Below are 24302 nucleotides of genomic sequence, written 5' to 3'. Positions count from 1 at the left end.
CCCCCATCAGCAACAGGGACCTCGCTCTCTTTCTAGACAGCAAGGGCCCAAAAGCCACAGGCAGCATCCCACCCAAAACCTGGGATGGGGTTTTAATTGCATTCAGGAAGGCACAGCTAGGGGAAGGCTGGTGTTTTATGTAAACCATTGGTCCAAAATAACTTCAGCATTATCCGAAAAAGATGCAGATTAATAACTATTGGAAACCCCACCAAATTGCCCTCCCAGAAGCTTTTGGTTTACTACAAAAAGAACTCTTTTTTCCTCTTAGAGGACATTGAAGAGGGCAGGGATTTTATTCAAAACACTTAATTCTCAAGAAACAGGGGGACTCCATCCTTCACCTAAAGGCTTTGAGCAAATTCCTGATAAAGGAAAAATTCAAGATGGTTTCCTTGGATTCCCTTCCTGGAAAAAGGGGACTGGCTATGCTGTTTAGAATGAAGGATTCTTACACCCATATAGAAATATTTTCAGATCACAGGAACTAATTTGTAGTAAGGAACCACCACCTCCAATATAATGTACTGCTATTCAGCCTAGCATCAGTGCTATGTGAATTCAAAAAAATGTCTTGCAGCAGTTGCTGCATATCTAGGCAAATTAGGGGTGTATATTTCCCTACTTGAAAGATTGACTGGTCAAGAACACATCTCCGGATGTGCCAAAAAAATCAATGAGCAAAGGTTGTCGTAAGTTATCCCAAATCTCATTTGAGCTCATCATCTCAATTGGAATTTGTAGGACTTCTGCTAGATACTCTTGGGCAAAAGCCTGTCTTCCACAAGAAAAGATCATCACACTCATGTCCACAGTGGGAGAAACAGCAGGCTTCAGCATGGAACATGTTGAGATTGTTGTGCCTTATGGCATGAAAAGTATACATTACTCCCTAGGTATGTCTCTATTTCAGACAAAAAGATAATCAAACCTCCAAAAAATTCCCTAGAAATAATCACCACAATATCCTCTAAAGAGAATTCAATATGTACTTGACAAAACTTTGATGTCTATTACCCCTGTCAGGGTTTAAACCACTATTTGATTTACTCCCATGGAGTCAAGTACCATTTTTGCTTTAAGTGTCTTAAAAAGCTATAATACTGTGAAGACCTTTGTTTAGTGGCCACTTATTATTTTTCATTTTTTGTGCTTTTTTATTTTAATGCGTTGTAAACCCTTTATGCCCCATGGATACTGTCCTGTGTCAACTCTCCTATGAATGGCTCTACTTGCTAATCTTATCGAACTTATCTTATTCACACCTGGCAGCTCAACGACTGAAAACCTTCTTTCTCAAGTAGAGCTACATGCCCGCCCAACACTGCTAGTGTTGTGACGTCGCTGCCTCAGGGGCTGGAGAGTTTGTAGTGTTTCTGATTTCTTTTGCCGCCGTGAATCATGTTGGGCACAAAAAATGAAAAACAAGTGGTCAGTAAACAAAGTTCTTCACAGTATATTAGCTTTTTAAGACACTTAACAAAGCAAAAATGGTACCTGGCTCCATGGGAGTAAATCAAATATTAGTTTAAACCCTGGACAGGGGTACCAGACATCAGTACGTATTGAATCCTCTTTAGACTGTATTGTGGCATCTATTTCAGACATGCCTAATGGCCCTATGATCCAGTTGACTCGGGCCAATCAGAATTTTTGTGACAACATCCAGATCAGCCAGCAGCTGAAGACCTCTGTCCTGGTGATTGATTCAGTCAAAACTGACCTAACCATAACTATATCCAACCTGAGCTGGGGAGCTCATGTAGAGGCACTCCATACTTGGTTTGCTCAGAAAAAGCTGCATCATGTAATTTTGCTAGAGCTAAGGGCAATACAGTATGCTCTAAAGGCTTTTGGAGATCAGTTATCCTCATTCATAAACAATCAGGTAATTTTGTTTTGTGTAAACAAGTAGGGAGGAACAGGTTTCTTATCACAGGTTTCTTTTCTCCTTTGTCAAGAAACTGTTTAGATGTGGTCCTTGGTCATTTCTCAGCGAATGATCATAAAGGCCACATAACTGGCAGGCAAGGAGAACGTTCTGGCAGACAGATTGAGTCATATCCTGGAACCATATGAATGATCCCTGGACAGGGAAGTAGCAAAGTGAGAAGCATGCGTGGTAGATCTATATGCATCTTCTCTGAACTGTTCCATTCTTCAAAGCAATTCAGATCCACTGTGGATGCTTTTCTGCTGAGATGTAATGCAGATCTGCTCTATGCTGTTCATCCACTTCCATTAGTGGCGAGGAAAGTTCAAAAGGTACTTAAGGCTCAGACATAATTCATCCTCCTCATCCCAGCATGGTCCAGCAGTGTAGTTCTCTTATCTCATCAAGTTATCAATCTGCTCTCTGATCACTGATCTAGAGCTGCTGACAGAGAGAGAGTTGTTTTTCACCCAAATCTTCCCTCACTGTACCTGACAGCATGAATGTTGAGTGCTCGGTAGTGTCTTCACTGTCCAAGGAGGTTGAGGACAACGTGATTTTTAACTAGGAAGCCATCTACCAAAAGGGCATACATTTTTAAATAAATGTGGTTCTCTATCTTGTGTTAGTCAGGGTCTCTGGAACCATTAGCCTATAATCCAAAGGATCTGCTTCAGTATTTGTTCTCCGTCTCTGCATCGGGCATTAGAATATTGTCTGTAAATGTACACCTGATTGCCATAGCTGCATATTACCTTCAGATGAAGAGTAAACCTATCTCCCTGCATCCTTTACTATCCAAGTTCATGAAGGTTTTGTGGCATACTTAGTTTTGCAACCTCCTATGCCATGGAGCCTCAATGTCATCTTAGGGAGACTTCATCAGTTGTGCTATGAGCCACTAGAATCAGCTTCATTGAAGTGTCTTATGTAGAAAGTGGTGTTTTTAATCATTATTTTGACCAAAAGAGTTAGCATGTTTCAGGCATTGATCTTGTATTCTCCTTACCTTCAATTCTTCAACAGAGTGGTGCTCTGCCTCCATCCTAAATTTCTTCCTAAAGTATTTTCAGCTTTTCATCTGAACCAAGTGGTTGTCTTGCCCACTTTCTTTCCAAGACCACATGTGCATAGAGAAGAAAAAGCCCTTTATACATTAGACTGCAAAAGGGCCCTAGCCTATCACCTGAAGAGAGCTTAACCATATTGTCAAACATCTCTAATGTTTGTATCATATGTTCCCAAAAAAATGGGGATAGCAGTTGGCAAATGTACTTTATCCATTTGGCTAAAAGGCTATATCCCACATTGTTAAGCATTAGCCGAACTTCAAATTCCAGATGCTATCAAGGCTTACCAACTGAGAGCCATGGCTACTTCAGTTGCTCATCTAGGAAATGTTCCTATTGAAGACATCTGCAAAACTGGTCATCCTTGTATACCTTCATGTCCCACTACTGTCTGACAATCTATCCAGAAGTGACAGTAAATTAGGATAAGCAGTTTTGTGCAGCCTGTTCACCAAGTAGTCTACTGTCCACAAGGGAACTGGGTTGCTTTATTCAGTAAATGCTCCACTATGCAGCCATCAGCTTGGGACTCAACACATATCATGGCTAATTCAGCCCTACTTATCAATGGGGAAAACAAGTTTGCTTACTGTAAATAGGGTTTTCCGTAGACGGCAGGATGAAGTAGCCGTTCTTAATACCTGCTTGCCTCCCTGGAGAGTTGACTACCTAGTTAAAGTTAAAGCTCCTCAAATGGATGAGGCAGCGCATGTGCAGGAACTCTTGCACATGCTCATAGTAAAAACTTTCCTGAGCTAAATAGAAAGTCCATTTGGTGCTGTTGAATGACATCACCCATTTATCATGGCTTATTTATCCTGTTGTCTACAGAGAACCCCATTTTACCCGTAAGTAAACTTGCTTTAGCCATTTTTTTTGTTGCAAACATCTTGTAGCTAGAGATATTTATTTTATTTATTTATTTTTAATTTTTATATACCGAAGTTCTTGTAAGGACTACAAATCAATCCGGTTTACATAAAACGAAGAACTGCTCAACAGAGAGCGGAGCTTTACATGGAACCGAGGAACATATGGAACAGTATAACTGATTGACAATTTAACATAGTGCTAAATAAAGTAATAATAGTTTAACTGGAAATAAATAAAGCAATATAATATTTTATAAAGACAGTTTAACTGTTTAACGTATCAATAAATATAAATATAAGCAATGCCAAATATATATATGAAATATAGTAAATTTTTGAGCACAACGGTAATTGTCCAGTAGCAGGTTCTAAAATTAGTACTTGATGCAGTGTCCATAATTAGGGTAATTAGGATACTTAGGAATTGGGAAGTCTGTTCGTCACCGTAAAATTAATCGTCTGGGAAAGCTTGTTGGAAGAGAAATGTCTTCAATCTTTTTTTGAATTCTTGATGACTGGGTTCTAGTCTAAGATCTGGGGGAAGCATATTCCACTGGTGGGGGCCTGCTGAAGATAGCGCTCGTTTGCTCAATGATGATTTAATTTGTGGAGCCTGCAGTGTTCCTCTGTATGCGCTTCTGATTGGTCTGGAGGAGGTGTGTGGTTGTAGTTGAGAGCTTAATGAGATGGGAGCTAGTTTATTTGTCGCTTTGTGGATGATAGTGAGTACCTTATAGAGTATCCTTTGTTTAATGGGGAGCCAATGTAAGTTCCGGAGGATTGGGGTGATATGATCTTTTTTGTTGGTGCTAGTTAGAATTCTAGCCGCTGAATTCTGAACCATCTGTAATGGTTTGATAGTGTTGGCGGGTATACCTAGTAGCAAGGAGTTGCAATAGTCGAGTTTAGAAAGAATGATGGATTGTAGTACTAGCCTGAAGTCGGAGAAGTGAAGGAGGGGTTTAAGTTTTTTGAGGACTTGCAGTTTGTAAAAGCAGTCCTTTGTGGTATTGTTTACGAACTTTTTTAGGTTTAGATGATTATCAAGCCATGCTCCAAGGTCTCTGACGTCAGATGAGAATGAGTTGTTTGTGTTTGGTAGAGAAAGGCTGGAAGAGATTGTGCGTGGATCCTGGGAGACAATGAGCATTTCGGTTTTATTAGCATTCAATACTAAGTTGAGGCTTGAGAGTAGGTTTTTGATGGGCTGTAGGCATTCGTTCCAGTACGTGATGGTTTTTTGTAGGGATTCTGTAATCGGAAGGAGGATTTGTATGTCGTCTGCGTAGAGGTAATGGGTGAGCTTAAGGTTTGAGAGTAGATGGCAGAGAGGGAGGAGGTAGATATTGAATAGGGTAGGTGAGAGTGATGATCCTTGTGGGACTCCTTGCTCTGATAAGATTGGATGCCATTCTTTGTTGTTTATTCTTACTTTGTAGAATCTGTTGCTTAAGAAGGATTGGAACCATCTAAGGGCTGTGCCTTTGATCCCTATGTTGGCTAGTTGGTCTATTAGAGTGGAGTGTTTTACCGTATCAAATGCAGCGGAAAGATCCAGAAGAATAAGCAGGTAAGATTGTTTATTCTCCAGATTAACGAGGATTGTGTCAGTGAGAGATAGTAAGAGAGATTCGGTGCTTAGGCGTTTTCGGAATCCATATTGGGCTGGGGAAAGAATGTTATGATCTTCCAAATAATCTGATAGTTGCTTGTTGACAATTTTTTCCATCAGTTTAGCGATAAGTGGTAAGTTTGCGATGGGTCTAAAATTGGCAGGGTCTGAAGGACAGGCGTTTGGTTTCTTTAGTAATGGTTTCAGTATTGCCAATTTTAACTGGTTAGATTTCCCATATGTGAGGACTTCACATTCAGCTTATTTATTTATTTATTGTTTTTTATATACCGACATTCGATCTCAATTGAGATATCACACCAGTTTACATTCAGGTACTGTAGGTATTTCTCTATCCCCAGAGGGCTTACAATCTAAGTTTTTGTACCTGAGGCAATGTTGGGTAAAGTGACTTGCCCAAGGTCACAAGGAGCGAATCTTATCCTCAAAGAAAGCAAAAGTTGCCTGTAATGGGTGTTCTCCAAGAATCTATCCACCTTCCCTTGGAGTCTATTCCCATATATTTTTATTTATATTGAAGGGATCCCAAATGACGTCCATGACACAGGCTGACATGCAAATGCTCAGTAAAGCATGCCACAGCTTCTAGGAGCTATGAAATACATTTTTCCAGCTCAGGCTCCATTGGATCATGTCGCCCACTTGTGAAGACTTACATCCTGCTTTCCTCAGAGTACACTTGTATAGGTTAGCTACTTCCACTTTCTTGTACTCTCTAGTATTCTTTCCATTGTCTTGTCACATTGCTCTGCTACTTTAATATCTTCAGTTATGATGATTCAGAGATCTCTGCCCTCTTTAATCCACATCAATACTTTATCTTCCAATTATGTAGTACTCTTGTAATTTTGTGCCCCAGATCCAATGCTGCACTTCTCTCTGAAGACCAGGTGAATCACAGAGCCATACTATTAGGTGACATCTGATGGCACTGATTATGGAAAACACATTTCCAGAGCTTTCTGGGAAAAGCCTAAAGGTTCTACTGGGCATGTGTGATAATTCCTTTGTCCTGCCAGTCTGCCTCGGTTTGTCATTTTTTTGCTGTTGTAAATGGACATGTCCTTCCACTGTAGTTTTTTCCTTGCGTTTACTTCACAGAGCAATTTCTACTGTTTTTTGTAGCAATGCGCTTTAGTGTGTTCTTAACTTCCCTAGTTATGTTTCTTGTTGACTAGGGGTGATCTACTTCAGTCAAAAGGCTGCAAACCAGTCTGACTTTTAGGATATCTCTAATGAATATGCATGAGATGGATTTGCATACAAATGTGGCAGTGTGTGTGCAGATTTCTCATGCATATGTATTAGAGTTATCCTGAAAACCTGACTAGTATGAGACTCTCAAGGACTGGAGTTGGCCACCCCTGTTGACTTTAAAAGTTGTATTTGTTTTTTGACATTTCTGTCAGCAGATTGGTTTTTATCCATGGCTGCTTCTTTTTTTTTTTCAATTTTATCTTTATTGAATTTTTACACAATAACACAAGTATTACTTGTACCAGTAATTTAAGACAAAATTTGTAATATAATAGGCGCCCTGTCCCCACACTGATCCTTGACACCTTTGATCCCTTCCTTGGGGGTGGGAGGGCGGGCCCACCTATAACTTTAAAAAGGGAGACTATGATAGAATAAGGAAATTAGGAAAAATAAACTAAAAGGAGTGGTTGCAAAGTTTAAAATTTTGCATGATATTGTTTAAAAATCCAAAACCAAAATGGGGAAATGGATTAATTCCAAAGGAACACCAATAGTGAACTATAGGGTACAAAGCATTTTTTTTTAAATTGTATCTTTTCCTTTTATCTTTTTTGTAATTGTTTAAATTTTATTCCAAAGTGTAAAGACAAAAGGAGGAAAAAGACTTCAGAATCACTGGATGGTTAGGTGGAGACCAAGTAGAAACTTTCAATCATTGATCAAAAAAAAAACTCCTTTTAAAAATATTTAGTGCAGGAAGGCTGACAAATTTTTCTTAGTTTAATTAAATATTTTGAAAAAATATCTTCCCAGTGTGATGCAATAAGGCTTAATCAAAAGTAACTTATGTTGATATGAAGAAGCTGATTAAGACAAATGAGCCAAATACATGCCAACATCAATGAGTACGTATCTCACCAGTAGCTGCTTCAAGGCATCACAATTGCCATATTCTGCAATGCAAAAGACAAAAATATATTTTATTCATATCAAGTCTAAAGAGAATTGTTTAAAAGATTTTAAAATTGCACTTACTGAATCTAAAATTCTTGAGTCTAAATAATGTGGCAAAAGATCTGGCATTGTATCATTTGTGAGGTAGAGCCCATATCCTGCTTGACCCCACTGTAATCCATCTGTTCCTTAGTTTTTGATCATGTGTGAGATTAGGGGCAAAGTTGATACTTTGGATTTGGGGAGGTCCCTTTAATTCTAGCCAATTATGCCTTGGTTGAGCTATCGCCACCTTCTCTCTAAAGAATTGGACACACATAGGACAACACCACATCATTCAGGACTTTATTAAGAAAAAAACAAACCCCCCCTCCCCCCCCAAAAAAAAACTGTTGCCCATAATTATTGCACTGCACCACTCATTTTCACTACTTTCATTTCTGTTCCAGTTAAACAAATACAATTTTCAAAACTTTCTTCCTAATTTCCATTTGTAGCCACTAGAAAATAGGGTCTAATATGTTTAAAATCTGAACACAGGGACTGCTTTACCTGAATAACCCAAGTTACAGCAGGATCTCACTTCCTTTCCTGAGAAGAATCTGTATAATAAAAACAGAAATTTGAGAAGGTGAGACAAGTGACAACCAACAATGAATTAAAGCCAGGTAAAGCTCATAGACTAAAGCAAGTTTTAAAACAATTTAGCCCTGTCCAAAAACAGCCGGTTCTAGAGGGGAGATTGTAAACCTAGTTATTGACAGGTAGACTTGAAGCATCACTCTGACATACATGCCTCCTATTGACCATAGTAATACACAACAGGGACAAAAAGTAGTATTTCCTAAATCTTGTAAAATAGCATTAAAATTATTTTCAAGCAAAGTATTTGGAAGCGCATCTGCTGATGGGGCTCATCATAATTTTGTGTGCTGGTCAGGTAGCTTTTCTCCAATATGAGACCAAGAATACGTTTGAATGCATCTGACACTACTAGGGACTACCTGTCTCAGGGCCTGATTTACTAAGGTTTTTCTCCCATTCTGTGGCTATGGGAAAAATGCTTAGTAAATGAGGTAGGTCCTCAATTCCTTGCTGTGTCAACAAGGACATCTCAGATTTGGTTCATTTATTCTTTATCCTATTTTTTCTTCATTTTTCAATTTTGCATATACCCTGTTTTTACTGATTTTTTTTTTGTGTTCTCAGTTTTTTAAAAATGTAACCATTTATCTCCTCACCCCTCCTTTTTGTACTTTGTGCTTCATAACAGGAGAGCATCAAGTAGGGTTTTTCTTGTCCTCAAAATGTTTTCCAAAATTTGTTATAATCTTGTGTCCTTCATAGTCAGTAATTTATATTTAGGACTTGCCCACAATATATATGAAAGACTTTTCTCACTATTTGTTACTTAGCCTGCAATTGCTGTGGGTAGGAAGAATACAACAGTATTGAATGGCAAGGTCTGCTTAAAGATACTGCTTTCAGTTACTCCTAACTAGGCAGATTTTGTGCTTACCTTTTGAGAAGGACAGGTCTGGCAAAAGAGCCTGAAATTCAGGGTTAAGTCTGAGAGTCTGGACGTTTAGGGGCCGAGGCAATAAAGTGCGTCCAGCCTAGCGCACATTTTTATATGTGATTGGACACGTGTTTTGGATGTGATAGTCTAGTACTCAATGCAATAAGGAGATTAGTGCTTCCAAAATGCGCACCCAAACAACTACGCAGCCAATAGCGCTAATCACATGTATATTCCATGTAGATGAGGCTATTAGATATTACCCCCGATGCAGAAAATCACTGGGCACCCAATGCACACATTTTAATATGGCATACGATATTTAACTCCAGCCTCGGGGCTAATGTCAAGTCAATTCGCAAGTCAAGGGGCTTATGATAAATAAAAAAATTACTGTCTCCTGTGGTTCCTCCTGCTTAGTATCGTGACACTATTGTTGGTGTTTAAAAATATAGGTAATATAATGGCTTGATTTAAAATAAAATTTCTGGATGCATGCTGTACATGTACAACATGCACAAAATAATGCACAATAGCAGGTGGTGATATTGACCTGAAGCTGGATGAATCTGACGTGTACCCATTGCAGTTCTGGGCGCCTGATGCATTTGAGCACTAGGGATGCACAATTTTTCCTTAGCACGTCCATTTTAACCAGCACTTCATTTTAATATTGTAACAGGTGCCAAGGGGATGCAGTTGTGCATGTGTTAGGAAAACAGGTGTTCAATACGAGCACCCATTTTAACACACGTCTTATTGCATCGGCCCCTGAGTACTTTGGCTGTGCACAAGCCATGGTATTTGACCCATCATGGAATGAGCAGAAGCCTTCAGTATGTGCTGCCTTCAGCAGAGGACCCATATAAATGGTCTAAATCAGTAAATATTGGAATTCTTTGCCAGAGGATGTGGTTAAGGCAGTTAGTATAGCTGGGTTTAAAGGAGTTCCTGGAGGAGAAGTCCATAAACTGCTATTAACCAATAGTGAATAGCTGCTGCTTGTTGCCAGCATTAGTAGCATGGGATCTATTTAATGTTTGGGTACTTGCCAAGTACTTATGACTTGGATTGGCCACTATTGAAAACAGGATACTGAGCTTGATAGGCCGTTGGTCTGATCCAGTATGGCATATCTTATGTTGTTATTGTTTCTATAGACACAAAATCGGGAGAAAATCATTTTTTGAATGATTCATAGTGTAGTATACTATGCGCTGATGATGATTCATAGTGTAGTGTACTATGTGCTGAAGAGGGTGTCTGAAAAGAGCCTTCCTCTTTTTTTCCTTGTGTCGCACTTGTGTCAATACCTTGCTTTTATATATCTATTCCATGTTCCATCCAGCTGGTCTGTTGCATCATTTTGGAGTAATTTATTGTGCAGCACCAAACTAATCTCATGTGAGGACTCCTGGAGTTCTAGCAGAGCAGTGTTGGGATTGCAATTGCTGTGGTATGCACCATACACATCAAGTATACCATGCAGTTCAGCTCCTTTTATTCCATGCCTTGTCACCTATTGGTAGGGGAAACCATTTTTATCTTGAATTTCCAGCTATACCTGAAAGAAACTAAGGCAGTTGGTCTAGGACACATTGTAATAGAGCAAAATACATTCTGTATTCTGAACCGAAGAAGCTTCCTTGAATATCACGTGTGGCCCGACAACATATGATCCATCAGTGTTACACCATTACAAATGCTAAATTGGAAGAACAGTTATTATAGATATGTAATTGTCTCTTTTATTGTGCTCTTCACTTCATTTATGGCTTATTCAAATGGATATAAATGAAATTTTATCATTTCAAATAATTTTTGCAATTATACAAATTATTTTGTATATATGCCATATGCTGAGTAATTTTTCAATTTTTGATTTGTGCTTTTTAATATATTTAAAAATTATCTGGAAAGAGGTATGATGAGTAAGATGATCAAACTTGCAGACAAGACAAAATTATTCAGAATAGTTAAATCATTAGCGAATTGTGATAAATTGCAGGAAGATCTTACGAGACTGGAAGATTAGGCATCCAAATGATGTGGACAAGTGCAAGGTGATGGATGCATAGGGAAAAATAACTCATGCTGTAATTAAATAATGTAAAGGCTGGTCCATATTAGGAGTTATCAGGAAGGAAAATATGTAAGTATGTCAGCTCAGTGTGCCACAGCAGTCAAGCAAACAATGTTAAGAATTATTAGGAAGGAATTGGTGAATAAAACAGAGAATGTCATAATGTCTCTGTATCACTCAATGGTGAGACCAGACCTTGAGGTACTGTGTGCAATTCTGGTCACTGCACCTCAAAAAAGATATAGTTGCACTGGAGAAGGTACAGAAAAGGGCACCCAAATGATAAAGGGGATGGAATGGCTTCCCTATGAGGAAAGGCTAAAGAGATTAGGGCTGTTCAGCTTGGAGAAGAGATGGCTGGGGGGGGGGGGAGGGGATATGATAGCAGTCTATAAAATCATGAAAGTACTTGAATGGGTAAATGTGAATCGTTTACTCTTTCAGATAATACAAGGACGAGGGGGCACTCCATGAAGTTAGCAAATAGCACAATTCAAACAAATCAGAGAATTCTTTTTCACTCAACACACAATTAAACTCTGGAATTCATTGCCAGAAGATGTGGTTAAGGCAGTTAGTGTAGCTGGGTTTGGAAAGATTTGGATAAGTTCCTGGAGGAGAAGTCCATAAACTATTAATCAAGTTGACTTATGGAGTAGCCACTGCCTATTACCGACTTTAGTAGCATAGAATCTATTTAATGTTTGGGTACTTGCCAGGTACTTGTAACCTGCACTGGCCACTGTTGGAAACAGAATACTGAGCTTGATGGACCCTTGGTCTGACCCAGTATATCTAATTTGATTTTCAAAACTGCAATGTATCTGATACTGATATTGAATGCTAACAGTGGCTTAACATTTTAGTTCAGCTATTTCATTCTGTAAATGCTTTATATAATTTGCCAGCTATAACATAATTGACCCCTTTTGTTTTTATTGTATTATTTGTTGCTGTGTTAATTATCGCTATTGTAATATTGATATGTTTTTATCGATTTTTTTCTTTATAAAGTAGGCAATTGAAATAAGCGTAAGAGCCCACTACCAAAACCTGAGCTTGTTCACTTGTATGTTAGACTATGAGCCCCTATAAAGAAGAAAGTTGATATGGGAATAAATTAACACATGTAAAAGTTTGCTTCAATGCAAAAAAGAAATGTGTATCTATCATACAACTGTTAAAATGTGAATAGCTTAATGCTATAATATTGGCGGGCATTAATTGGGGCATCAACAGTTGGATAGCAACAACTGCACTTAGGGCCTCATTTTCCAATATCGCAGTGGTAACGCAGGAGGGGGCATGTCCTATGCAAATAAGGCATTTTTCGTGCAGCGGGGAAACATCGCATCACGCGATGTTTTCGCCATTTGCGGAACTGGATTCGCAAATCGCGAAAACATCGTGCACCGCGATAAAACAACCAATGAATCTTCGCAGTACACGAAAGTGTCCAGCCGGGAGTATCGCGGTCCACGACAATTCCGAACGGCATATTGGAGAGAGAGAGAGAGAGAGAGCGCCTTCCTATAGTGCCTATGCCCTAGACAGGTATTTGTATCCCTATGGGAGCGCCACCTAGTAACTCAAGGTGGGGATTAGGTATGAGCGTAGGGGGTTGGGGGCCACTTTCACATTCAACATGAGACCTACGGAAAGAACAGTGGTCTCTAGTGAAGATTTGCTGGCCGTCGGAGTGAGGACACTCACTCCAAGAAGAGATTTGGGCAACGTTCTCTCCACCTAGCTTGTTGTTGCCCAGGTAGTGTGTCCCATTAAGCTAGGTGGAGGGAACGTTGCCCAAATCTCTTCTTGGAGTGAGTGTCCTCACTCCGGCCAGCAAATCTTCACTAGAGACCACTGTTCTTTCCGTAGGTCTCATGTTAAATGTGAAAGTGGCCCCCAACCCCCTACGCTCATACCTAATCCCCACCTCGAGTTACTAGGTGGCCCTCCCATAGGGATACAAATACCTGTCTAGGGCATAAGCACTATAGGAAGTCTCTCTCTCTCTCTCTCTCTCTCTCTCTCTCTCTCTCTCTCTCTCTCTCTCTCTCTCTCTCTCTCTCTCTCTCTCACACGCCGTTCGGAATTGTCGTGGACCGCGATAACCCTTTACTGACCTGTAGCGCACAAGGTAACGCAAATGAAAGTGTTGTAGCTATTAGCCGCGATAGGAGCCACGCTAACACTGCGGCTGTTTCGCGGCACACGATAACTTTACATATGCTCCGCCCCTGAATATATAATTATGAATTCGCAAATCGCGTTAACGGCTGTTAGCGCGATTTGCGAATTTATCTCCCGCGATAACACCTTGGAAAATGACCCCCTTAGACAGCTAACTATCACCAAACATTGAAATTTCATCTCCTGCCATCCAATGATAAGATGGTGAGAATAAAGGGGAAAAACCCCAGCATTCTGTTTAAATTCCTATGATGATGTTTGATCAACCAATACAGCAGGTGTGTTGTGAGAAAATTGTGCAAATGGTCTATAAAAAATAAAACTCAAGACAAAGTAATGATAGAGGTTATGTAATTCCAAATTACCACAATATTAGAAAATCAGTCACCCAATCAATGCAGTAGTCTGAAATTTCATTGTGATGTTCAGTGAAAATAAGTAACTTATAGGATCATTCATCAAAATAAGTTCTGGCGTTAACGCCCGTGATATTGCCATAATGCATGTGATATTAATGGTATCGCATTGCGCAAGTATACATTTTTCATGGGGGGGTGGAGATTAATGAAAATGAGGGGCAATACTGCACGTTTTTAAACACCAGAATTAACTATACCTTTTTTCCTGGCATTAAGCTGTGCAATATGCCCGAAATGGCCTTAACGCAATTTGTGATAAAGATTGCAAATTGCATTTTGGCCATTTCTGGGCTTGGGGCTGGGAGTGGAGTAGAGAGAGAGAGAGAGAGCCTCTGGGAAGGACTTCTCAGTAACTACTTATATCACTATAAGAGGGCCAGATAATAACTCGAGGTGAGGTTTTAGTGGTATTTTAGGGTTTTGGGGACTGTTTGACATGCAGAGTGAAATGTACGAACAGCACAGTACACTTCAGTGAAGATTTGACGTCATTTGGAGTGAGGAAAGTCGCCCAAAGATGAGATTTCTACAGTCTTCTCTCGCCCTAGCTTGTTAATACCCTGTTAGAGTCCATCAAGCTAGGGCGAGAGAATTTTGTAGAAATCTCATCTTTGGGAGACTTTCCTCATTCCAAATGACGTCAAATCTTCACTGAGGTGTACTGTGCTGTTTGTACGTCTCAGTCTGCATGTCAAACTGGCCCCAAAACCCTAAACCACCACCAAAAACCTCACCTCGAGTTATTAGCTGGCCCTCCTGTAGTGATATAAATAGTTGACTACTGTGAAGGCCTTATAAAGAGTCTCTCTCAATAGCCTGTCTGGGCACTTTGCGAATAGTGAAATGTAAGTATCGTGGGGTGCAAAAAAGTTATTATTATTTATTAAAAATTGAAAGACAATATTAAAAAAAAAAGGGGGGGTTGAAAATAGCTAAATATGCTTTTTAGCAAAAAAAAAATTTTAGATAACACTTGTGTTTATCTAGTTTCCGGGCATATCTAGTATCATAATCCACAAACATTTGAAATGTGGAACCTGCATATTGGTGGGAAAACATAACTGTTGGAAGTTTTGTCATAACTGTCAAAACTATCAGATACATGTTGTATGGAATAACAATCAAATGCACATTGATTGTTGTCTTGTCTTGCATTATGATAGAACTAAGAATATAAAACAAATGTGAAAACCATATGCATTTGTTTTGGTCTTTTACCTGTTTTTTTTTTCCCTTTGTAATCTCTGCTGCTCAACCTCTAGGGACCTTTGTTGGCCCAAGGAATAGAGGTGCACCTCCTCCAAGGTGCACACTCAGCACTGCTCACTGGCTGAAAGGGACTGCTACAGTTGCCGCAGCTATCTTCCCTTCCTCTGTGGGTATAAGTGCATCACTTCCACACCCAGGCTCAGTCAGCCCCAAGAAATATGGTGAACTGTTGCAATTTGAAACATGGAGCCAGCCCCAATATGTATTTTAACACAGCTCATTCATTTCTGAATTTTTCTTGCTATAGTAAAGGTTTGGTTCCATTATTGAAAGAAATAAGGTTTAAAGAAATGCATTATTATGAAATTCCTGTGATTTGGAAATAGTGTAATGTCCTTTTCTTTCTTATACTATTGTGACCATTTCCAAACATTTTTTATGTGCAAAATTTGGTCATGGTTAATATATTTCTTCTGCTTTAAGATGAGCACCTATAATGATATTTCTTAGTTTTAATTTTTCCACAGCATGAAAATACTTTTATTTTAATCTAAAATTATCTTTTCATAGACTAGAGACAAAGGTAGACTTTTCCAAAGACTCTAAGTTTGGGAAGAGGAACTGACATGTACCTAGTTTTGTAACACAAATGTGTAGTGCTATAAATATCTAATACTAATTTTATTTTCTCTTTTTCTAGTGAGGAGACACAACAGACAATAGAATTAAAATCAACCACAAATCAGCCAAAGTCTGCATTACAGAAATTCATGATCAGGCTGTGTTCACATCATCAAAAGCAATTCATTCATGTATTAAATGACTTATGCAGTGAAGGATATCATTTACCTGATACAACTTCCTCTAGGTCTGGTTGCAGCCAGCAAGGCACAGAAATCTGTGGTACAGGCACTACCTGTTCAGAAGTGAAATCCAATTCTTTGTCAGAGTTGCATCAAGATAAATTAGATTCTCAAGGATCTACTTTTGTAGGTGTTGAACTCCCCTTGGAAAGTTCCATCCACCAGTCTACAGAATTAAAATGTACAGATGAAGCAAAGTGCTCCAGTATCCTTGTTGAAGATCATTCATCTGAGCTTCCAATGAGAACATATGGTTTGGAAGAACAAACTACAGAGCAGGCATCTTTAATTAAAAAATGTGAAGATGACAAAGACCAGACAGAAGATAAATCATTAGTGAAATGTTTAGTTGATACAAATGTGATACAACTGTACAACAATGATGATGGTTCTGACAGTTTAGTCTCTCAAAATAATTCATTCAAATCTTTACCAGAAACATCATCAGTTTCTACAGTGAACTTGCATAGGACAGCTGATAATGAAAATAATTTGCAATACAGCACTATAGCATCATTAAATCAAGATTTAGAATCAATTGACAAACTTGCCAATCTAAGGCAAGAAAATCTTCAAAATATATTAGAAAGAAACAAAGTGAGTAACCGTTTACATAATGGTGAAATGAATCCATTTGAAAATTCTAAAGATAGCTGGCTGGCATCAAACCCTTATTCAGGTCATAAGACTTCAAGTAGCCATACAAAAGTAAAGTCAAATTCAAGTACTATAAAAGCAACTCGAAAGCACAAAAGAGCATCAGGACTGCGAATTAATGATTATGATAACCAGTGTGATGTTGTTTACATCAGTCAGCCAATAACTGAATGTCACTTAGAGAATCAAAGATCCTTAATATCTTCAAGAAAGACAGCAAGGAAGAGTACCCGTGGATATTTTTTCAATGGTGAATGCTGTGAACTTCCAACTGTTCGCACATTGGTAAGAAGTTCATCATCTGTACCTGAAAGAGTTACACCTAATCAAGTATTGATGGTTCCAAATACTCTGCCTACAAGGGAAATCCCAATTGTTAGAAATTCGCAAGCAATAGATGGGATACAGGCACCTTTTAAGTTACTTTTACAAGGAACACCATCCAACAAAGAAAAACCTAATGAGATTGTAGCTAATGACTTGAAATTACAGATTGAAACTTTACAAGCTGGTCCTTTAGTATCAAGAGAAACTGCATCTGGACCTTTGATGGCTCTTCTTTCATTAGTACATAATGAAAAATCAAAAGAAAGCAGCTCAGGCAAATCCAAAATCATAACATGTAGCTCACCATTTAATGAAAATCTTGAGGATAAAATTGAGCAGTTAGAAATTACAGTAGGTGTACCAGAGGACAGCAAGGCTTGCACTGAACCCTTAAGTGAAAATACTGTAGAAAAGCTTAATAGCAAGACTGTAGAGTGTGCCTCTGTTTGTCTATCAGAAGCTACTAATAGAGAAGGGCTAGTCAACTATAAACCTGTTTCTCCTTCAGAAGCTGGTAGAGAAAAGACTATGGTTTTTAGAACTGCTTCTCCTTCAGAAGCTGCTAATGGACAGGAAACTGTTCACTCTAGACCCGTCTTTCCCATAAAAGATGGTAATCAAGAAGAGACAGTGGAGTCTAGACCCATCTCTTCCATGAAAGAGAGTAATCAGGAAGAGACAATGGGGTCTAGACCCATCTCACCCATGAGAAATGGGACTAAAGGGATAGTGGAGTCTAGACTTGTCTCGCCCGTGAGAGATGGGAATGAAGAAAGGACAGTGGAGTCTAGACCTGTCTCGCCCATGAGAGATGGGAATGAAGAAAGGACAGTGGAGTCTAGACCTGTCTCGCCCATGAGAGATGGGAATGAAGAAAGGACAGTGGAGTCTAGACCTGTCTCGCCCATGAGAGATGGGAATGAAGAAAGGACAGTGGAGTCTAGACCTGTCTCGCCCATGAGAGATGGGAATGAAGAAAGGACAGTGGAGTCTAGACCTGTCTCGCCCATGAGAGATGGGAATGAAGAAAGGACAGTGGAGTCTAGACCTGTCTCGCCCATGAGAGATGGGAATGAAGAAAAGACAGTGGAGTCTAGACCTGTCTCGCCCATGAGAGATAGGAATGAAGAAGGACCTTTGGAGTCTAGACCTGTCTTGCTTATGAGAGACAGGAATGAAGAAAGACCTGTGGGGTCTAGACCCATTTCGCCCATGAGAGAAAGGAATGAAGAACAACTTGTGGGGTCTAGACCTGTCTTGCCCATAAGAGATGGGAATGAAGAAGGACATGTGGAGTCTAGATCTGTCTCACCATTGAGAGAGAGGAATGAAGAAGGGATAAAGGAGTCTAGATCCATCTTGACTGTGAGAGATGGGAATGAAGAGATAGAGTCTAGACCCGTCTCTCCCATGAGAGATGGGAATGAAGGAGGACATATGGAGTCTAGACACGTCTCACCCATGAGAGATGGGAACGAAGAAGGACCTGTGGAGCCTAGACCCGTCACGCCCATGAGGGACGGGAATGAAGAAGGACCTGTGGAGCCTAGACCCGTCACGCCCATGAGGGACGGGACTGAAGAAGGACCTGTGGAGCCTAGACCTGTCACGCCCATGAGGGAGGGGAATGAAGAAGGACCTGTGGAGCCTAGACCCGTCACGCCCATGAGGGTCGGGAATGAAGAAGGACCTGTGGAGCCTAGACCCGTCACGCCCATGAGGGTCGGGAATGAAGAAGGACCTGTGGAGCCTAGACCCGTCACGCCCATGAGGGTCGGGAATGAAGAAGGACCTGTGGAGCCTAGACCCGTCATGCCCATGAGGGAAGGGAATGAAGAAGGACCTGTGGAGCCTAGACCCGTCACGCCCATGAGGGAAGGGAATGAAGAAGGACCTGTGGAGCCTAGACCCGTCACGCCCATGAGGGAAGGGAATGAAGAAGGACCTGTGGAGCCTAGACCCATCACGCCCATGAGGGAAGGGAATGAAGAAGGACCTGTGGAGCCTAGACCCATCACGCCCATGAGGGACGGGAATGAAGAAGGACCTGTGGAGCCTAGACCCATCACGCCCATGAGGGACGGGAATGAAGAAGGACCTGTGGTGTCTAGACCCATCATGCCCATGAGAGATGGGAATGATGAAGAACCTCTGGAGTCTAGACCCATCACACACACAACAGACAGGAATAAAAAAGAGATGGCTGACTCTAGGCCTAATGTTTCATCACAAGTTGCTAGTACAGAAGACACAGATTATAACTGTACTGTTTACAGTGAAGCTGTGAATAAAGAAAGCATTAATAATTCTACATCGTCTTCTTCCTTGGAGGTTGATATTGTAAAGGAAACTGTAAATCTGGGGTCTTTATCACTCTCAAAAATTACAAATGCAAAACATTTTCCTTGCTCAGAAGATCCTCCTTTGTCTTTTAAAAGTAGTATGGACAATGCTGATTTAAGTAGACACATTAATATTGTGCCAGAAAAAAAAAGAACTCAGAATGAACAAAGTGGAACAAAGGAACAAAGTAAAATTTTGATTAATTTGGATCGCCGTAAAATTAAAAAAGAGATATCCCTTCAGAAAATTGAGCAGAATGGGAAAAGGCAAGATGGGAACTTGTCAAAAGAATATAAAAGTGTGAAAATATGTGCTTCAGATAGGGATTACAGTAAACACAATGCAGTAAAGAAGAAAAAGAAAAGTAAAAAAGTTCTTGTAATGTCTGATAGGTGCCTACGAAGTCAGCAGGGTCAGTCACAGGCTACATGCATCAAAGAGAAGCCAATTTCTTCTTCTACATTTCAGCTACCTTGTCTGCAGATTGAGTTGTTAAAAAAACTAGGTAGTAAACGTTTTAAAAGAATGGTACGTATTTGTAAGACAAGGTATGTGTTTTTCCCAAATGATTGTTTCCATAAGTCATTGTTGAAGAATATTGGGAAGAAAAATATATATATTGACCCTGAAGATCTTGTTGAGGAAAATAGTGTTACTACCCGACAGTCCTACAAATGCAATGTAGTACAAGGAAATACTAGAAGTAGAAAAAGGAAGTCTGAACCTGGTATTGCCGATGCAGTCAGCTGTTATAAGACTAGAGAGAATTTGGAAATTTCTATTGATATGAATTCTGATGAAAGAAAAATTAATTTCCCCAAAGAAAAAACAAATTGTACAGAGCAAGTAAAGAGGAAACCAAAAAATACTAATACCAAAAATTTGGAGAATTCAGTAAAAAAAGGTGACAGTTTGAAACTGAGCCAAGAACCTGTGCTAAATTCACCTACATTGCGCAGTACTAGGAATGGAGTCAAACCTTTGACATCAAGAAATTTGATGAAACATAAAAAGCTGGTTTTAAGATCCTATAATTTGAGACATTCTCCCAATTTTGAGAGTATGGTACGCACAAACCATTTAGCAAAGGAAAATGTAGACATCAATGCCAAACCAGTGGATGGCTATGCTTTGGAAAATGAAGATGCCATTGATTTAAAGAATGTGAAGGCTCAAGAAGATGGAAGGCCAAAGTTTGTCGATTGGTGTACTGAAGAAGAAAACCAAGAACTTATTGCTGACTTCAATGCCAAGTATATAAAAATTCAGAAAGGCTGGATTCAGCTAGAGAGAGAACCCCAGCCAATGCAAAAAACAAAAAACAAATCTGATAAACTTAAAGAAATTTGGAAAACGAAGAAAAGGGTTCGGAAATGCAGAAGTTCTCTAGAAGTTCAAAAACTTTCCCCCATTCAGATGTTGTTTATGAAAGCTTTCAAGTTATCTAATATTTGTAAATGGTTCCTGGAGACAACTGAAACTAGATCCTTGGTGATAGTTAAGAAACTGAACACTCGTATCCCTGGGGAACTCTCTATCCCTCTGATTCCCCTGCATAAGTATTCATCATCTAACCTGTATCCTCACAGCTTACAGGCTGAACGCTTGAAAAAACACCTAAAGAAATTTCCTGGGACAACTCCACTGAAGAATAATTGGAAGACTCAAAAATTATGGGCTAAATTTCGAGAAAACAATAATAAAGTAGAAACCAATGAGTCCTCCAGTGCAGTCTGCATATCTGCTAATACAAGCTCTGATGAACAGAGTGATTGTCGGGATACCAAATCCTCTCCTACTTTGAAAACATCTGCCAGCACTCAGATCCTGAAAAAGCATTTTAATGTGAAGGGAAAGGTAGGAACTCAGCACAATCTGATTAAGAGTGAGGAAACGAATGAAAATGCAATGGATCAGGAGAAAGTTGAGCCAAGCCGGAAAAGTGTGTGCATTAATCCCCTAATGTCTCCTAAACTGGCCTTGCAAGTCAAAGCAGATGCATTCTCTGGAAAACCTGGGCAGGCAAAAGAGGGACTTAAAGGCAAGAGAGGGAAAAAACGATTACATGGAGATGTACCCAAAAATGATTTGCAATTAGGCAAAAAGAAAAAAACAGATTGTGATGTTACTGATATGAAAGATACACCCAGTTCATCTACCAAAGAGAAACTTCCAGTTAAAAAAGCTAATAAAGCTAAACATTTAGAACCACCCTCTAAAGCTTTGGTTACAAGAAAACAGGCTGCAGTAGAAGAGCATAATAAGATGTCTAGTAAGTTGTCCTTCATTAATAAGAATGCAAAGGTGGACACAAGAAAGCATACCATAAGAGATGGGCTGCATATCCAGAAAGCTAATGTAAGGAAAAATAAAAGGCGGCAATGTGCAACCACTAGACAACCTGTAACAAAATCTAAGCAAAGGCCTAGGGAAACCATTCTAAGGTTACTGAAAGAAATGGAAAAAGAGAAACACAGTAGAAAAATCCAAACAAGGTCCTTGAAAAATGAGCAAAATACTGTATCCCAAAAGAAGAGAAAATTACGGGCAAAACTCAAACAAACACCACCCAATAAGTGAAAATGACTGGACATGAAATGACTAAAAAAAAAAAAATAGAATGGTAGCTAGCCATTTAAAATTAAACACTTGGTTTATCAACCCTTATTTTGCATTATATTAAAGCTGCTTTCATAAGCTGAATCAAACCTTTAAAGAATACAGAGTTAAGGGAAAAATACATTATTTTAGGCATCTTAAATACATCTCAGATGGAGAAGAGAATTTTTATGTACTGAGAAAGTAAGTTATTGCAATTTGTTTCTTGTTTTTCTTAAACTGGGATCTTTGCAGTCTTAGTTGAAAGTACAGTGCCTTATTTATAGTTTTTTTTTTGTTTGTTTTTTTTTAAGAAAGAAGCTAATCTGTGTGGTTACAAACTTGCATTTTATACTTGATGCACAAGCACTTGTACTGTAGCAGAAAGACCGCCACCATCATGATCATAAAACTGCTTTTTCTACAGCTTTCACTGAGTTTGTACTCAGCAGGCTCACCATATGACTGTATATATAGGAGTTTTAACCAATCTTTATATATATGTATATATATTTTTAATGCTATCGCAATGTATATTTTGGTGCCTGTAGTCCCGATCTGGAAAACTGTTAGGCTCTAGCATATTTTGGCAATGAGATCTTTCTATGTAACTCAGTGTGTCAGCTGTGAATAAATAAATGCAATTTTATCTCCAGATAATTATGCTGTATTAATATTTTCACATAAATGCCATAAAAATGGTGTGTGTGTGTGCACAACGCCACACTCAGACATATATATATGTATATACATACGCATACAAATGTGTGTGTGTATATATATGTGTAAATATATATATATATATATATATTTATACAATTTGTAGGTGATGTGAGATTTATTCCATGTACCCAGAGCCAAAGGAGTTACAAGATAATTAGGCTATTTCTGTCCAGACTGATATGATTTTCATACATGACATCTCACAAAATCCACAATATAATTTATAAAGCAATAGTGAAGTTGACAAAAAGTTGGTATTTAAGCAATTTAACTATTTTTTATATTCATATATTCTATTTTATTTTAAATATATACCCCCCTCTTCTCACAAAAACTGAGAGCAGCTTGCAAGTATAATACTAGCCATATCAGTTGTTTAGAATATAGAGAGAAAATGTAGGAATGTTTCCAAATATAGTACTATGTTTCTTTTTTCTTGTATGTGATTTGTAATTGACCATATATAGAGAGAACTGAATCATAATTATTGAATAGCTAACATGCTGTAAAATCCATAGTATTTTGGACTTTGCCCTCTTTTAGGTGTTAAAACAATAAGTGCTTCTTTCTGTTAACAAAAATGGGACAGAAAACCATTGAGCATTAAACTTTAAGAGTTTCATAGAATTCTCAAATTTCATATTCTCTGAAAATGTGGAAGAGTAGATGATGCCTTATGTGTTATTGCACTGACAGGAGACAAGGTTCCACATCAATCCTGAAGCTTTTCTTGCATCTGATTCTTTTTATTTTCCAGTAGTGAGTGTTGATTTGTGATACTTAAATCATGTTCAAAAATCAGTAATAATTGATGTTTTCTTCTGTTCAGAAAGCAGTCAACTTTACATTGTCAGTAAATCCTCAAGTAAAATGTTGATTTGTTGTATGTTTAGTCGTCATTGTAAATGTCACCACAGAACCTGATACATCACAATCAACTGCAATACATCAAACATTCTAATGTGAGCTAAAAAGGAATCGTCGTGCTTCAAGGAGTTTTGTACGTTTTTATTTGAATTGGTAGCTCTGGCTCAAACAATTGTTTTTTAAAGTACCAAGGAATATTCAGACAATCAAATTGTTTATTTGGCAGACATGCTTTCTCCCTCCTAATACAGATTTTTCTGTGTGCTGTGGAATAGTAGTTTAACTGTTCCGCTGTGGACAGCAATGGAGCTTTTTCTTGGTACAGCTTATGAAAACCAAATTTTATAAGATTCCTTATTAATAATAAATTCATAATGTGCTTTATTATGGGTTAATGTGTCGTGCTAAAGGTAGCTTTTCTTGTATAAGAGTGTTAATACTAGCAAGTTTAATTGCCTCTTATGTATATCCTTAAGTTACTTGCCCAGATTTATCAGAAGTTAATTTTATATACTGAGGTGTACCTCCTTCAAGACACATTAAACAATAATTGTAGACTCTGCCACTTGAGTAACCATTATTCATAAAACATTTTAAGAATAGGTAGAGCATATGTAATGGTTGGTTATTATGTAAACTTCTTTAATTATGAGTGAGAAGAGGTGCCTCTTGTCATAAGCATGAAATTATTTGAAACAAATGAGTGGTAAAGTCTATACCTGCTACACAGCCATTATGTATTTTGTTTTTGTCATACATTTAGAAAAACAAACATTTTCTGTAGGTGTTTCATGATGTTTTGGTTTAACTGTAACTGCTGGAATGGCTTTGATGTCATT

General features: G+C 38.7%; 1 protein-coding gene across 2 annotated transcripts in view; it reads left to right on the top strand.

The window, feature by feature from the left end:
* Positions 1-22533, top strand: part of LCOR (ligand dependent nuclear receptor corepressor) — a 459578-nt gene extending 437045 nt beyond the window's left edge. For both annotated transcript variants that reach the window (XM_029610175.1, XM_029610176.1), the window contains one exon: positions 15786-22533. In XM_029610175.1, coding sequence (XP_029466035.1) covers positions 15786-21855 — 6070 coding nt within the window. In that variant the 3' untranslated portion in view covers positions 21856-22533. The remainder of the gene's footprint in view (positions 1-15785) is intronic.
* The last annotated feature ends 1769 nt before the right edge of the window (positions 22534-24302 follow it).

Source organism: Rhinatrema bivittatum, chromosome 7 (assembly GCF_901001135.1).
Source record: "Rhinatrema bivittatum chromosome 7, aRhiBiv1.1, whole genome shotgun sequence".
Taxonomy (NCBI): domain Eukaryota; kingdom Metazoa; phylum Chordata; class Amphibia; order Gymnophiona; family Rhinatrematidae; genus Rhinatrema; species Rhinatrema bivittatum.
This window is presented reverse-complemented; position numbering and strand designations above follow the sequence as displayed.